This window comes from Glycine soja, chromosome 19 (assembly GCF_004193775.1).
Source record: "Glycine soja cultivar W05 chromosome 19, ASM419377v2, whole genome shotgun sequence".
NCBI classification, from domain to species: Eukaryota; Viridiplantae; Streptophyta; class Magnoliopsida; order Fabales; family Fabaceae; genus Glycine; species Glycine soja.
The window spans coordinates 40245680-40260346 of NC_041020.1; the positions used below are offsets into that span (position 1 = coordinate 40245680).

General features: G+C 32.7%; 2 protein-coding genes across 4 annotated transcripts; one reads left to right on the forward strand and one right to left on the reverse strand.

Moving 5' to 3' along the window:
- The first annotated feature begins 5169 nt into the window (after positions 1-5169).
- On the forward strand, positions 5170-6593 carry LOC114399951 (dehydration-responsive element-binding protein 2F-like). Its single transcript, XM_028362180.1, has one exon. The coding sequence runs from the start codon at positions 5523-5525 to the stop codon at positions 6369-6371; it is 849 nt and encodes a 282-aa protein (XP_028217981.1). The 5' UTR covers positions 5170-5522; the 3' UTR covers positions 6372-6593.
- Positions 6324-14667, reverse strand: LOC114399949 (DNA-binding protein SMUBP-2-like). Of its 3 annotated transcripts, none has more exons than XM_028362179.1 (16): positions 14470-14663; positions 14257-14361; positions 13910-13978; positions 13556-13645; positions 13344-13427; positions 12861-13025; positions 11852-12039; positions 11396-11468; positions 10744-10797; positions 10285-10542; positions 9443-9649; positions 9166-9269; positions 8701-8845; positions 8412-8546; positions 8130-8320; positions 6324-6459 (listed from the first exon to the last, which is right to left on the reverse strand). In XM_028362179.1, the coding sequence occupies exons 1-15, from the start codon at positions 14560-14562 to the stop codon at positions 8144-8146; spliced, it is 1947 nt and encodes a 648-aa protein (XP_028217980.1). In that variant the 5' UTR covers positions 14563-14663; the 3' UTR covers positions 6324-6459; positions 8130-8143. The 3 variants fall into 3 exon arrangements, 2 of the variants coding, with proteins under 2 accessions (XP_028217980.1, XP_028217979.1); XR_003663871.1 differs by lacking the exon at positions 6324-6459 and adding an exon at positions 8951-9006 and having other exon boundaries at positions 7890-8320; positions 14470-14667; XM_028362178.1 differs by lacking the exon at positions 6324-6459 and having other exon boundaries at positions 7890-8320.

Sequence of the window (14667 nt, forward strand, 5' to 3'; positions counted from 1 at the left end):
TCTTTAGAATAATTAATAATTAGTTAATAATAATTTTCTTAATGATGACAGTATATAAAAGTTTAACTATTACTATTATTATTACTATTTGTAAAAAGTAATTGTAAAAATAATATAAAAATATATTTTTATCTCATCTCAAACTGAAATAAAGGTATAATATAATATAATGAATATTTTTTAAAAAATGAAGTATTCTTATTTTAATTAGTATTATTATATAAAAATAATTTATTTCAAAAAAATTTATGAATACTATTAATATATAAAATATCAATTTCGTTTCTAAGTATTATGTTCTCTTTTTTTTTTTTTTCAGAAATTATGTTCTCTCCTACAAGGCCGTGTAAGCCATTAGGCCACTGGGGCATCGGTCTTGGGCCTCTAATTTTTTAGGATCTCAATATTTTTATGCATTTTTTAAAGAAATATTTGTCATTAATTTTAATTATTAAATGATAAATTAAGTTATAGTATGATATATTATTTGGTATTATTTTTATTAATAAGACCACAAATATTAAATATAGATGTAAGTATTATTATAAATAATTTAAGTATATTTTTTTATTTATTTAAAAAAATTAAGCAAATTATTTTATATCTATTTTGCATCCTACCTCTTTCCTCTATACAAATATATTATTGAAATTAATATAGAGTTTAAATTTAATGAATGAATCTATAATTGATATATGTGAAGAAAAAAAATATTTGGTGTAAATGTTGATGTCAAGATCATACATTTAACAAAAATTCTATTTGTATCAATCATTCCGCATTTAAATGTACATGTTTAATTGAAAGTCAATTTAAATACATTTTCAAATATGAAATCATGTTCAATTTTTTATTTGATTTCTAAAAATTAAAAAAAATCAGATGAAAATAAATTGAAAAACTCTTGATTCATTTTTAAAAATAAAGTTTATAGAATTTTATTGACAATTTCTAAATTAGTTGTTATTGATGAAAGAAATTTTTTAAAATTAAATTTTTTTAAATCATATCTAAAATCAACAATATTACAAGATAGATTTAATGAATTAGTTATTTTATCTATTGAAAGTGAAGTGTTAGAATTGCTTGATTATAAAACTCTGATAAGTGATTTTGTAGCTAAAAAAACTAAAAAATTAATATAAAAATTAATATTTTATATAATATACTAAGTTTCTTTAAAATTCTTTTAAAAAAAAAGACTATTTAACATTTTCGTCTTACATCATAAAATATCTGTACACGGCCTCCTCTCCTCTCCTCTCCTCTCATCTGTAGTGCTTAAAATAATGAAATTATATTAATGGTTCTTAAAGTATTAAATATCCATAAGTTTAGTCCCTATGCTAATATATTTTACTAACGTCAAGGTATTAGTTTCAGCCATTGAATGCCTATAAAATGTAATACCCCATATAAAATTAAATTATTTAATACCCATATCAAATAATTCAGATAAGCAATTTTTTTGACGGTTTTAAACGGTAAGAAAATGCAATAAAATAATAATAATAATAATAATAATAATAATAATAATAATAATAAAGAGCACTGCTATTGAGTACAATTTTTTTATTTTTGCACGAATCATATGAATAGATGTGTGGACGGTTAACCCTTTTTTAAAACAATAAAAAGTAAAAAGTAAAAAAAATATAAAATAGATTTTTATAAAAAAAAATGCATTGATATTGTTTTCACAAAATGGACTTCATACTAAATAGTACTATTCATAATAAAATTAATGTGGCATCATCATCTAATAGATGAAGGATCATTTTGAGTTTATTCGTAAACATAAAGAAAAAATGAAAATTTTAAAATATAAATGACTAAAAAGAAAAAAAAATCAGAAACATAACAAAAAAATCCTATTTTGAAACTCACTTTAGGCTTACGAATGTGTTGGGCTGTCGCTGAAATCAAGTGAAGAGTATCTCATGGGATACAAGTAGGGGTGAGAATAGGCTAGGTCGACCTATAAGGACCTACGACCTGGCCTACATAAAGCTTGGTCTGGCCTGGCCTATTCAATTAAAAGGCTAGGCTCAGGTTTTTTTAAAAGCCTATTAAATTAAATAGGTCAGGCTTAGGCTTATTAAAAAGCCTTATAAGCCTGATAGGCCGGTCTATATATATATATATATATATATATATTATTTTTTGGATACAATTAAATATTTTTTAAAAAAAACTAGTAGATTCCATTCCTATAATTACAAGGTGTGAGTCATGTATTCCTTTATATTTCTCATTATTTTTATTAGTTTTCTTATTAACAGTTCCTTTTTCTATTCCTATTAGGTTTTCTTTTTCTGTGATTACGTTCCTGTATTCTAGAACAAATAAAAATCATACCATATCTTATTACGTTCCCATACAAAAATCATATCCTATCATATCATGTATGAGGTTTTCTTTCGTTTTAGATTATTTGATATCATTTGGTGATTTCTGTTTATATTATTAATATATTTTTAGGACTACCAACTAAATTAACGTTAGATTAAAAATTAAGGCAAATTATATATTAAGGCCTTGTTTAGCCTATCATAGAAGGTGTGTTATTTTTTTTTTGATAAAAACAACTAAGAATATTAAAGATTTAATGTGAAGAAGATTTTTAAATAGGTTTTTAAATAGGCTACCAGGTCAGGCTAGGCTTTTAAAAAGGTCAGACCGAGTCAAAATAAAAGCCTTTGATAGGCTATAGGCCAGGCTCAGGCCTCAAAAATTAATCGTAGGCTAGGCTCAGACCTTTTAAAGCCTGGTCTGGCCTGACCTATTCCCACCCTTAGATACAAGCATGAAATGTGTTCTTAACCCCTCTCTAGTGGATTTGGGCCTACGATCATGAATCAAGCTAACGTGCTGACCCAGTGCCCTCAAACTCAATAAATCCAGAATTTCAATAGTATATATGTCAATCACAATCAGCACGATGCCTCAACATACATATGGAGCTGAACGTTGCTAAAATACAACATTGAATGTAACCAATGATGACATTGAACATTATATGCAGCCTATTCTATGGACCAGGCACATTCTTTTGTTTATTTTTTATATCAGGACTTGAGGTGTGTGCATATCATCCCTCTCAACACGATAAGCAGGGATGAATCTACTTAGTAGTGTTTGGGGGAAATTGTTCCCACTAGTGTTTAATTTCTTTTCAATATAGTATATATTTATACTTACAAATTGCTCTCATAATTTGAAATATAGTTTAAAAAATCAATCCATAATATAAATATTGCTCCCATAATATAAAATTTCTGGGTCTGTAACTTATAAGCCATGCAGCTTCTTCAGCTGTGGCAAAAGAACCAAGCTAGTGTGTGCATATCAATGGTATCCCCAATGTATTTAAAAAGGCTCTCTGGGGAAGATTATCTCATTCATCTCGGACTCTGTTGAAATAAATTTCTCCATAAACACTTGTAAAGAAAGAAGGCAAGAAGATAAAATGAATTAATGTGCTGCTTGCAGTCTTTTATCCTTTCTTTTAGGAGGAGACAAAACACCCTCAAACTTCATGTACATTTGATTGTATCCTCAGTTCATTTTAATTAGCTTAAGGTATTACCTTTACAAAATTGAGCATCCTATTGTGGTTTTACCTTTACATAATATTCAAATGATTAGTACAATATGTAGGTTTGGTTGCTTTTGTAAGATTGTTGATCACGTATTCCTTAATTATGATATTTCGTCACCAATGTTAAGCTTATATTCTGATATTTTCTCCACTCCTTTAATTGCCAGCTGGTTTCTTTGTCATAAGGATAACTATGTCATAATCATTAATGTTGTCTTCTAAGCATATAACTGCATCATCATTTATCACTCACATTAATATTTTTAGTTAGCCGCTATGGCTATCACTCATCACAATGTAACCATGTTAATGTTATCATTCGGTATATGATATGGACATTCTGGGGGGCATGAGTGATAATCACGATGGCATGCAATTAGAGATTAGAGAGCAAGCATGGGATAAAGGTGACCTAAGTCTCGAGAATCAGGCCGTGTATGGCAGGACAACATGTGAAATATAGTTCGTGAATTGCATAGTGTTGTTGAGTTGAGGTGGATCTTATTTAAAACACTTCTCCTCAAGGACAAATTATTCAACTCTATTGTATATGGAATCCAAGGATGAGTGTCAGAGTTCATTCAAGACAATCACTGTATCACTTGGAAAATAAGTCTTGCAAATATTCTAGTCGCCACCTCAACAACATTAATTAATTCAATACTTTTTTTTTCTCTCTCCCATCTCTTGTATCATCAGAATCACTGTCTTTAATCTACATCTATATAAAAACATAGAATAAGGTTATTGTGGTGCCAAATAGGAGCTTTGTTGTGTAACAATCATGCCAACTGGGGTAGGTACGGAAGTACCAAACCCTTGGACGCAATAGGATTGTCATTTTATAGTTCAAGGACATTCTCCTGCGCTAGGCATTGTCAACGTCGAGGCGTACTACTATTACTCCAAATCCTCTTAAACTTGATCCCACTAATCATTCAATTCAGAATCATTGGTCAATTAAGCTTTGAAGATTTGCATAAATCATTATCCTCATAGTAAGAGGTACATATTTATATTTATTTCTTTGTCTTAATTGAGTAATAAGTAGTATTCAATGGATCATCCATGCACCTAGCTCCAGATAAATTTTGACCCGTGAGTGGCTAACAAAAATAAAAAAGGATATGTAAAATAAAATGGCTAATCAATGAAAGACAACGTTTAAGGGCTTATCAAGTATGGCATTAATTAAATTATCTTGCATGGGCTATCAAGTATGATTAGAAGGTAATGCATTAACTCAAAAGTAGTCATAAGTGTATAATATCTTGCATGGGCTTAAGATTAAATTATTTGAGCAATACTTAAATTTGATTTTTATTAGAAATAATTATTGATCAATTTTTATTTATGTCCTGATCGAACTCTGGATCAATCATAATCTCTTTTTCATAATGAATCAAAGAGTTAAAAATAAAAAAGTAAAGGTTTAGTCGACCATCAAATAAATTTATATTACATGCTTATCAAGATTCATCACCCTCCATTGAATCCTTTTGGCTTTCTAAGGAACAAAATGCTCGCTTAACATTCCCCTTTTAGTCAACAAAAGTTAGAATTACTACCACATGTTAAGACCATGCATGCATATACACTAATACACATCAACCGGTGGTGGCAGTACCAAGGCTTTAACATAAAAGAAGACGACCAAAAAAAATATTGATAAGTAATTAAAAAAGAAAAACAGGATTTGAAACAATCACACCGAGTACACAGTCAATAACGGTCACATGCGCTTTGCTACTTCTCTAAACGTGAAAACATTTACACCAACCTACACTCCTTGCTCCTACATATCCCGCGCCTTACATGCAGTTCCAAGTATCACCAAACCAAGCAGTGTGATACTCATACTCAGTACTCACAGCACCACTTTCAAGTGTTCAAAGTTCAACTATCCCAATATCGACGAACCATGGATACTTGCAAGAAGTCCCCTTTGAAGCCATGGAAGAAAGGGCCAACAAGGGGGAAAGGCGGGCCCCAGAACGCCTCCTGCGAGTACCGAGGCGTTCGGCAGCGAACTTGGGGCAAATGGGTTGCTGAGATAAGAGAGCCAAAGAAGAGAACCAGGCTCTGGCTTGGTTCTTTTGCCACAGCTGAAGAAGCTGCCATGGCTTATGATGAGGCTGCTAGGAGACTCTATGGTCCAGATGCATACCTTAATCTCCCCCACCTGCAACCCAGGTCCACTTCAACTATCACGTCAGGAAAGTTCAAATGGTTCCCTTCCAAGAACTTCATTTCAATGTTTCCTTCCTGTGGATTACTCAATGTAAATGCTCAACCTAGTGTTCATTTAATCCATCAGAGGCTGCAAGAGCTTAAGCGAAATTCAGTTGTGAGTCAATCCTCATCTAGTTCATCCAATGATCCAAAGGCAGAAATTCAGAATGTAGACAGCAAAAATCACGGAGAAGATGAAAATCCTCCAAAAGATGTTCAAACATCATCAGAGGAGGTGCTTGGAGATCTTCAGGAGAAACCCCAGATAGACCTCCATGAGTTTCTTCAACAGATGGGAATACTTAAAGAAGAAAGACAGTCAGAAAGAACTGATAGCTCAGGAAGTTCAACAGTGCGTGAAGCTGTGTTGACAGATGACTGTGATCATTTGGGAGTGTTTTCTGACAAGAGTGTTAACTGGGAGGCATTGATTGAGATGCATGGACTTGCAGGTATTCAGGAATCAGAAGTCACTCAGCTTGAAGCATATGAGCCAAATGATGATCTAACTTTCTCAACTTCCATTTGGAACTTTTAAGAAACTTAGCATATAAGCCTAAGCAATAGATCACAAGGTTTTGGTTATCCAACTACTCTAGTCCTGTATATGTCTGCAGCATTTCAATCTGTCGGCAGCACTGTAAGAGTAAGAAAGTAGCTAGAATAGAAGACTACTAGTGAGAAAGGAGCTTATTTCAGTAGTTGTGACAGCAAATGGAGAAAATAATATCAGTCTGCGTATTATTAGCAATTTAGGGAATTGTTAACTTTTAGCTTTCTTCTGTTACCTCCTCCTTATGCTTTGTTATCATAGGGGTGTCAAAATGGCTCAAACGCAATAGACTGACTCGATTAACCCAATATAAAATACAAGTTGGACTAAAAAAATTTAAGCTCAAAAACATTTTGGCACAACCCATCCCAACCTGGTAGCCTGACACTGATTAGAAAAATTAAAAATAAAAATTGAGCTTTTATTTATTTGTGATGTTCTATACTTTTTGTGATATCATAAACTCCTACGTTATTTTGTAATGAGTTTCTAATTTTTTATTATATTGAGCTCTGATTTTTTTAATGAAATTCATCAAGTTGCGACCTGTGAATATATTACGTATTGAATAACTATATTTAATGGATTAATTTAAAAGTATGATAATGTTATCGTTAGTTATTAAAATAGTATAATGTATTTAAAAAATGATCATTGTACATAAACAATATCATTTATGTTGTTAAGAAATTAACAAGTGAATTTCAAAAAACAAAAAACATGGACCCATGGCTAACCTTATTCGGCCCCAAACCCGTAAAGGTTGAGTTAACTAAACAATGATTGTTGCTTCCTGCACTTCCCAAGTTGCTTACTGCACTCTTTCAGGAATGTTTTTCTCCTTTCTTGATTGGTCATTCCAGAAGCCAAAAAAGAAAGTTGATCCCGGAAGATAAAAAGTGAGTGCAGGAAGCAAATGGGAAGTGCAAGAAGCAGTGGCCATCAGAAATTACTTGCAAACAAGTAAAGGCCCAAAAATATGATGGCCCATCATGGTGGTTCAGCCAGCCAGTTTGACCCACAACCCGTAAAGGACAGAGTTAGGCTAAATAATTACTGACCCAAAAATATAATGACCCGTAGCTCAAATCGATAGCTTAGTATATCACATTGATTTGAAACTTATTGAAAATCATAAAATTTAATGGATCTCACATCTTATTTAATATTTTTCTCTCTTAATTTTATAATTTTTAATAAATTCTAACCAAATAAAAATATCTCAATAGAGAATGTATTCCTATTACTCTTTTAATAATAATAATCGTATCCAACTTGGTAAAGTTGGCTAGACGCAATTGGGTTCAGTAAAAAAACCATTTTTTTAAGGATATTATTCTCCATGATATCCCTTTTAATAATGTCTTTAGTCCCCCTCTGCTTCGTAAGATTAAAAATCATGCAATCTATTTCCCTGATAATATAAGTTTCGATGAAGTATTTTAAATTAAAACTGGCATGGTTACAAGTATCATATCATATACTACATATAAAAAAGAAACGTAAAGAGAAGGGACTCAAATCCATCTCCACCTTATTCTGAAAGTTATATTGTTTGTTAACAAAATCAAAGTAATAACATTACTAGATACCAATAATTTTTTTCTTCTACATAAAATGGTTCTATAAAAATTATCTTTTTTCCATTCCAAATAGCTCAGGAAAGATTTTAGAAACCTTCACAGATCTACTAGCAAAATCAACTAATTGATCACATGCGAGTGCAACAATAGAAATCTTAACCTTGTGAATCTGGCCTACTCATTCTGGTACTCAGATGCACTCAGATATTCACCATGCTCCTCAAAATACTCAATCAATCGCTTTAGAAATCCATCACCACTGACTGTCTCTGTGTCACTGACAAGACAGCATTGCCTTCTGGACCGTGTCACAGCCACATTCATTCGCCGGTGATCACTCAGAAAGCCAACCTGAAACATATTTCCAAATCTCTCTTATTCTTCACAGCATGCTACCAAAATCAGCCACATAAGGCATATATAACAGGCTTGTTAGAAATACCTCTTTTTTTGAATTTGATCGAACCATTGATATAATAATGGCTTCCTTCTCCCTTCCCTGGAAACCATCAACTGTTGAGATTTCAACATCCTTCAGCCGGTCCTCCTTGTTTTTCAACATCTTGAGTAAAACAACCTGCCATACTAGTAACCAGGAGTTAGGAAAAACATTTACCATATTGCCATCCTTCATAAAAAACACTAGAATAAAGAGCTTGGGCCTGCAGATCAATTATAAAAAAGGTTCACACTTCACATAGAACAATTTCATACATAGAACAATTTCATACCTGGGCAGCATATGGAGTAATAATTCCAATATCAGAAGGAATCACCCCACTTTGCACTAGTCTCTTTGCATGAGCCACAGTAACCTCAGCTTCACCTTCATTAAAGGTGCTATCTTCTTCATCTTTCTTTTCTTCCATGTCACATCTGAATCTCATCAACATAAGCAGTTTGATCACATTTGAATATCAAACCATCTATATTAAATTCATATGAAATATAATGAACTCTTTCTCTTAAGCTTCCTCATACCAGTTTGGTCATATGCTAAATTCTTGATTAGATAGAAGAAACCAGTATACCCATCTCTGAATATAGATGATTCAAAACACCAAAACATTATAAACGAAATGATGGTATATCAATTTTCATTAGGAAGAGAATGGCATGCCTTCATTCCACATGTCCCTCCTAATCAAGCAGTTCTGAGAAGATAGAATTTTCAACAAGGATATAATCCAACATACCCAGCTGTGTCTATGAGAAGGAGGGTTGGTTCAGTTGAAGTTGTCCGCTTCACACCCTCAAGATCATATAACATATGTGCAGTAACACTAGGATGAGCCTTGATCTGTTATCACAAAATGCCAAGCATAATGATCAAATAAAATGTTTACACCCCCCACCCCCCCAACATAATAGAATTTTGCAGTTCAGGATTGATAAATTATGCTTTGTAGTGGCATATAAAGATTGCTTTACAATGAATGCAATCTTGAGACACACTTTAAAAACTGGGAGTACCTTACTGTTGTAAAGCTCTTTAGAAGACCAATCCATGATAAGTTCATGCATACGGTACTGGACAGTAAGCATCGATGTGATTTCATCTCCATACACTTCTGCAAGTCGTTCAAAGAGCGTTCTTCCTAAGCCTTTCTTCTCGGCTTCAACACTTTGAATGGTTGGAGGAAGTTGAAGATGGTCCCCTGCAAGTACACATCTTGAACCCTAAAACAATGAACTCTTCATTTAATTCATTATAATCAAAACAACATCATGTAATGATTAGAAGGATATATATTTTAATGCTGAATCAAACCCAGATGTAGTACCAAGCTTTAAGTTTTTCCATTCCAGAGCAACTTCTCTTTTGTAAAAGATAGTACATTTTGGTATTTAACTTTCCTTATAAAACTTTCAATTTAATTCAGTTCAGTTTGATATTTGATTTATATATTTTATACATTCTGTTGTGTTGAGTCCAGGACACTATACATATACGACACTATTGGAGAAATGGAGGATACTGTTGGAAAACACTATTTCTCTTATAATCATCATCAAAGGAAAAATCAGTTCAGGATCAGTAATAGTACTTGATGCAATAAAACTAAATATATTTTTAGTTTTCAAATTCTGGTGCGATTTTATTGTCTTAAATAACCAACCTTGTTTTTATTTCAATATCTTTTAGGGGTTCCTAACAATATCACTTCTTCATTTTCCCTCCCTCTCCCACCTACCACACTGGTGGTAATATGAAGTGTTCAAACAGCAATAAAACATGACATTTGCTTGTAATCATAAGATAAAAAGAAGTCTGAAATCTGAATGCACTAGTCTTATATTCTTTTTCACACTACCTTCAGCAGAGGTATCCAGCATGCTATCTCAAGTGCTTGAGCAGCTTCATCAATAATCACCAAATCAAATGAAGTGCTGTCTAGTTTCTTAGAGAAAGCCCCAATCAAAGTAGTTAATATTACATCTGCACTTTTAAGTACATCTGTTACAGCAAGCTGCTGCCTTTTACGTTCTTCTTTGGATAGAGTCCTAAGTTCCCTTTGTATGTCCTTTCTCGTATTTCTGTCTTTGGTTTTCAGTAGCTTTCCATTCAATGCCTGAAAAAAAATAGGCTATATCATGTGAAAAGTAACATTGGATAATTATATTATTAAGCTAACATGAAGTAATGCTGACATCAATGCTAGCATCTGAAGTAACAGTCTCCGAAACATCAGCTAGATGAAATTAACAATGCTGGTAAATGGTATAAAATGAAAGTTAAGATTCAGATCTGTAACTTTTGTTCTAAAACTTACCTTCATTTCTTTCCGAATGTCGTTTGCAAGACCACTATTATCTCCTCGTAGTACCTAATATCAGAGAAATTCAATATGGAATGGTGAAAACAAGTGTGATCTATGACATAAATTTGAAGAATGCCAAATACTAAGTAACTCGATCCATCATCTGACACTTTGTGCAGAATTTTGCTTAAAGAAAACTTTTTGCATTTTTAAGCTGCTTGGTAGTTGTGAAATTGGCTATCATTTCCAGAGAGCAATTTATCTGTCCAGAGTCTTTGGGTTTTTTTATTATTTTCTCATTAGAGGGCTTTGTGGCAAGGAATGTAATGTTCTTTGGCATTGTGTTTTGGATGTAGGGAATTTGGCATTTGTGCAAGGAAACTGCCAAAAAATTTAACCAGATTTCCCCCCCTTCTCATCTAGTGTGGGACAGAGTTGTTTTCTTGCTTATTATGTGATTGGACCATGGTTATTAATGGGGGTTTTCTATCATGGATCTCTAGAGAGATTGCAGAGCTCTTTTGAGATGACAATTTTGCCTTGTTTAGAGAATATGTATATAACACTGACATAAATTTGGACATTTTACTGATGTTATTGTGGAATGGTAATAAAAATATGGGATAGAAATAGTTTAGTGTTTAAATAAGTTGTCACAATGTACCTGAGCATCCAGTGCACTGTCCAGTACTTGAGGCAATAAACGTGCAGGATGACCCAGTCTCACCAGCTTAACTCTAGCAGAAAACGTCATCATGAATGAGTATCAAGTATCAACAAATGATTTTACACACCTGATGAAACCATACCAAAAGGAGAAAGCACATCTCACCACAGAGTGGGCAAAAACAACAAAAAGTAAATAAGAACAGGAACATTAAAAAAATAGTTTCCAAATTATAAACTTCACAAGACATATTACTTTCTGAAGAGGGTGAATTTTGTAAGAACGTATTCCTTTTCTTCTAAATTACTGGTTCTATGGACAAATGTTTTACAATACAAAACATTGTTTATCTACGCTGTCAGATGTTGAAGCTACTATAGCAAGTCACAGTGCTTCAATCTGATTAAAACCAGTCAATTATTATAGGGTCAAACAGATAATAAAATATTTTACCTATGTGGAACTAGCCGCTCAACAATGTTGTCAACAGCAATATTTGAGGCAGCACAAGCAAGAATCTTAGATCCACGCTTCACTTCTTGTAATATAATTTCTACAACTGTTGTAGTTTTTCCTGTTCCAGGTGGTCCATGCAGCAAGAACACGTTCTTCGATGATAGAGCTTTCGAAACTGCTTCTTTCTTTGGAGATAAAACAGAAATACATAATTTTGTGAGCACGAGGCAGAAGTGCAAAGCAGAAAAAGATGACCTACTTGTATATTCTGCATTGGTTAATTGATTTGATACAACCCCAAGCCACTCGAATTTGACTATAATATAGTTATATAGAGCATGCCCTAGAAATCTGTAATATTCTAGCTTATTTATATGGTGGTAATAAATAAAATTCATGTAACTTCAGGATCAAAATTGTGAGTTCTTTTAGTTATGATTACACAACAAATAGAACCTTAAAGTTATATTCTGTTAATTCCTGTGATGTTTGTCATAGGTTTTAAAGTAATCCAGTTAAGACCTTAAAAATAATAGGAAATTTCAAAAATTGAGAATGGTGCCAAAATGCAAAATAATTATTATGAAATATTTTTTAGAATCATGATTTAGAATGCTTGAACAAAAAATATCTAGAATGGTTGAGTACTCAAGTGATTAATGAAGTAAATATTTCCAATTCTTTTTCTGAACATTAATAATCAGTAGAGTGGTTAATGTTCCTAAACTGAAAATAATTTTGCTTGGAGTCCCTAAATCACAATTCTTTTAGTTTCCCTAAAGAAAAAGACCTATTGACAGCAATAGGCATAAAATAGTGGAACTAATACAGAAATGTACTTTCTGTACCCAAAAAAAAAGCTTTATGTTAATTATAAAGGAACAAGCAACCATAGATGAAATGATACATTGAATGAAAATAGATTACAGAAAGTATAAAACTAAATGGAAAAAAATATAAAAAAAATAACAAATAAAGTGACTGAGCAAGAAATTTGGTTACACACCTGAGAGTGATCAAGATTTTTATTAAAGGGAGTGAAGGATACATCCTTCTTGGACACTGCTGGTGGCCTCTCCCCAAACAAGACAGGAATCAGATCAGAGGCAGGACCCTTGTGCACTCCTTTACTCAACTGTATCAATGCGTCTTTCATCCTGCGATATGTCACCTACATGAGCAACAAATATTTGCAGCACATAAGAACCTAGGAGCCAGAAATTGATTAAAAAAAAGGTAAAAATGCCAAGCTACATGTTATTATTACTTCTACACAACAGAAAACAACAAGCTAACTAACCAAAAGGAGAGCAAAAGCTACATATTAGGGTCCTCTCAGTGCATATCAGTATTTATGCAAATCTAAAATTAAATTCCAGCAAAATTCATAGAACATCACAGTATTCATTGAATTATTTATAATCAACCTGCATAACTATTTTATACAAGAAATAAAAAGCACCTATTTATGAACTTATCAGCAGCATACCTCATTTGCTACTTTTTCCAGTCTTAGGGGACTGTTTAAACCATCTTCTGGTATATCATCGAAAGCAACAGTTATTGATGAGTCCTGTTAGTAATTGTATCAAACCAGTAAGTCAAAGTAATATCCAAAAGGTGTCCAGGGACCATCATCTTTAGCCAACAGCATGAGCAATTTTATTTTCTTTTCACAAATTGAATCAATAAGGTAGGTACCTTTAATCTGTAAACAACACCTTGTCCAAGAGCAGGAGAACCTAAATCAGCCTTGTTGAGTTTTAAAACAACAACATCATGAGTACCAAACTGCAAAAAAGAAAACTGCATTAACACCTGAACTGTAATACAATATGCATTGAATAAATAGAGAAAGTCCTATCAGTAATACAAGATGTTTTTTAGGTAAGTACTTGTACTGAATATCAAGAGGGAGGAGGAGGGAGAAAAATACAATAAAAGTAGGTTCATACAAGACAAGACTAAAATGCACAACTTTAAAGTTGGGTTGATCAACCAGTATAGCCAGTTTGATAGTGAACAGATAAAAGAAAGTGAATCCATATCCTTTACCTTGTGTGCAGGAAGAACATCTCCTTTTGTTGACTGGAACTCGATCAGAGACTTCCCCATAAGCCCTGTCTATTTTCAGAATAAAGAAGGGAACACAACATATGAATTGATCAATTGAAGCTCCAAGTACTACTTAAATGCACAGGAAAACAAGAAAAATCAACTGTACACTAAGCTAGCTAGCTCCATTTCCTTGATACTGTTGAAATCTCAACATTAATGAAATAAGATAAACATAAAATTCCACTTTATCTAATATTTTGATATTTTTGAAATACAAATTATATGGCAGTTCATAACAAAAGAGGAATTATAGGAGCAGGAATATATAAAAGAAAAAAGGTAACCTGGACATCGACACACTTCAAGTTGAGGATTGTGGAACCCCTCTTTTGAGCAGTATCCAAATTCCGGGACGCGCCAGTGGCGATTGAGCTTGAAATCTCAGCTTCCTAAGCCAAAGGATTAAAAAAAGAAAAAACCATTTTTTGAAAGTTATGATCGATTTCATGGTTGTAACAATTGAGATGATAATAGAAAAAGAGAAGAAGAAAGAGTACCTTTTCCAAATCAAGAAGAGGAGCGGTAATTGAGATGAATTGCTCCAAAGAGAGAGGTGATGGCTTCTTCTTACTTCCCGTTCCCGTTGCCATTCTCACACTCAGTGTCAATGCTAAGTGCTATCTATCGTTACTCAAATGCACCACACAAGTAAGCATTGGCAATACACATGCCTAATATTTCAATTGAGTTAACCA

Excerpts from the sequence above, each read along its gene's own strand:
- LOC114399951 (XM_028362180.1), top strand. The coding sequence starts at position 5,523 with ATGGATACTTGCAAGAAGTCCCCTTTGAAGCCATGGAAGAAAGGGCCA.
- LOC114399949 (XM_028362179.1), bottom strand. The coding sequence starts at position 14,562 with ATGGCAACGGGAACGGGAAGTAAGAAGAAGCCATCACCTCTCTCTTTG. Across the intron at positions 13,026-13,343 it reads TGGAAAAAGTAGCAAATGAG|GTGACATATCGCAGGATGAA; the intron begins GTATGCTGCTGA and ends TTGCTCATGTAG. Across the intron at positions 8,547-8,700 it reads TTACTCCATATGCTGCCCAG|GTTGTTTTACTCAAGATGTT; the intron begins GTATGAAATTGT and ends CTAGTATGGCAG.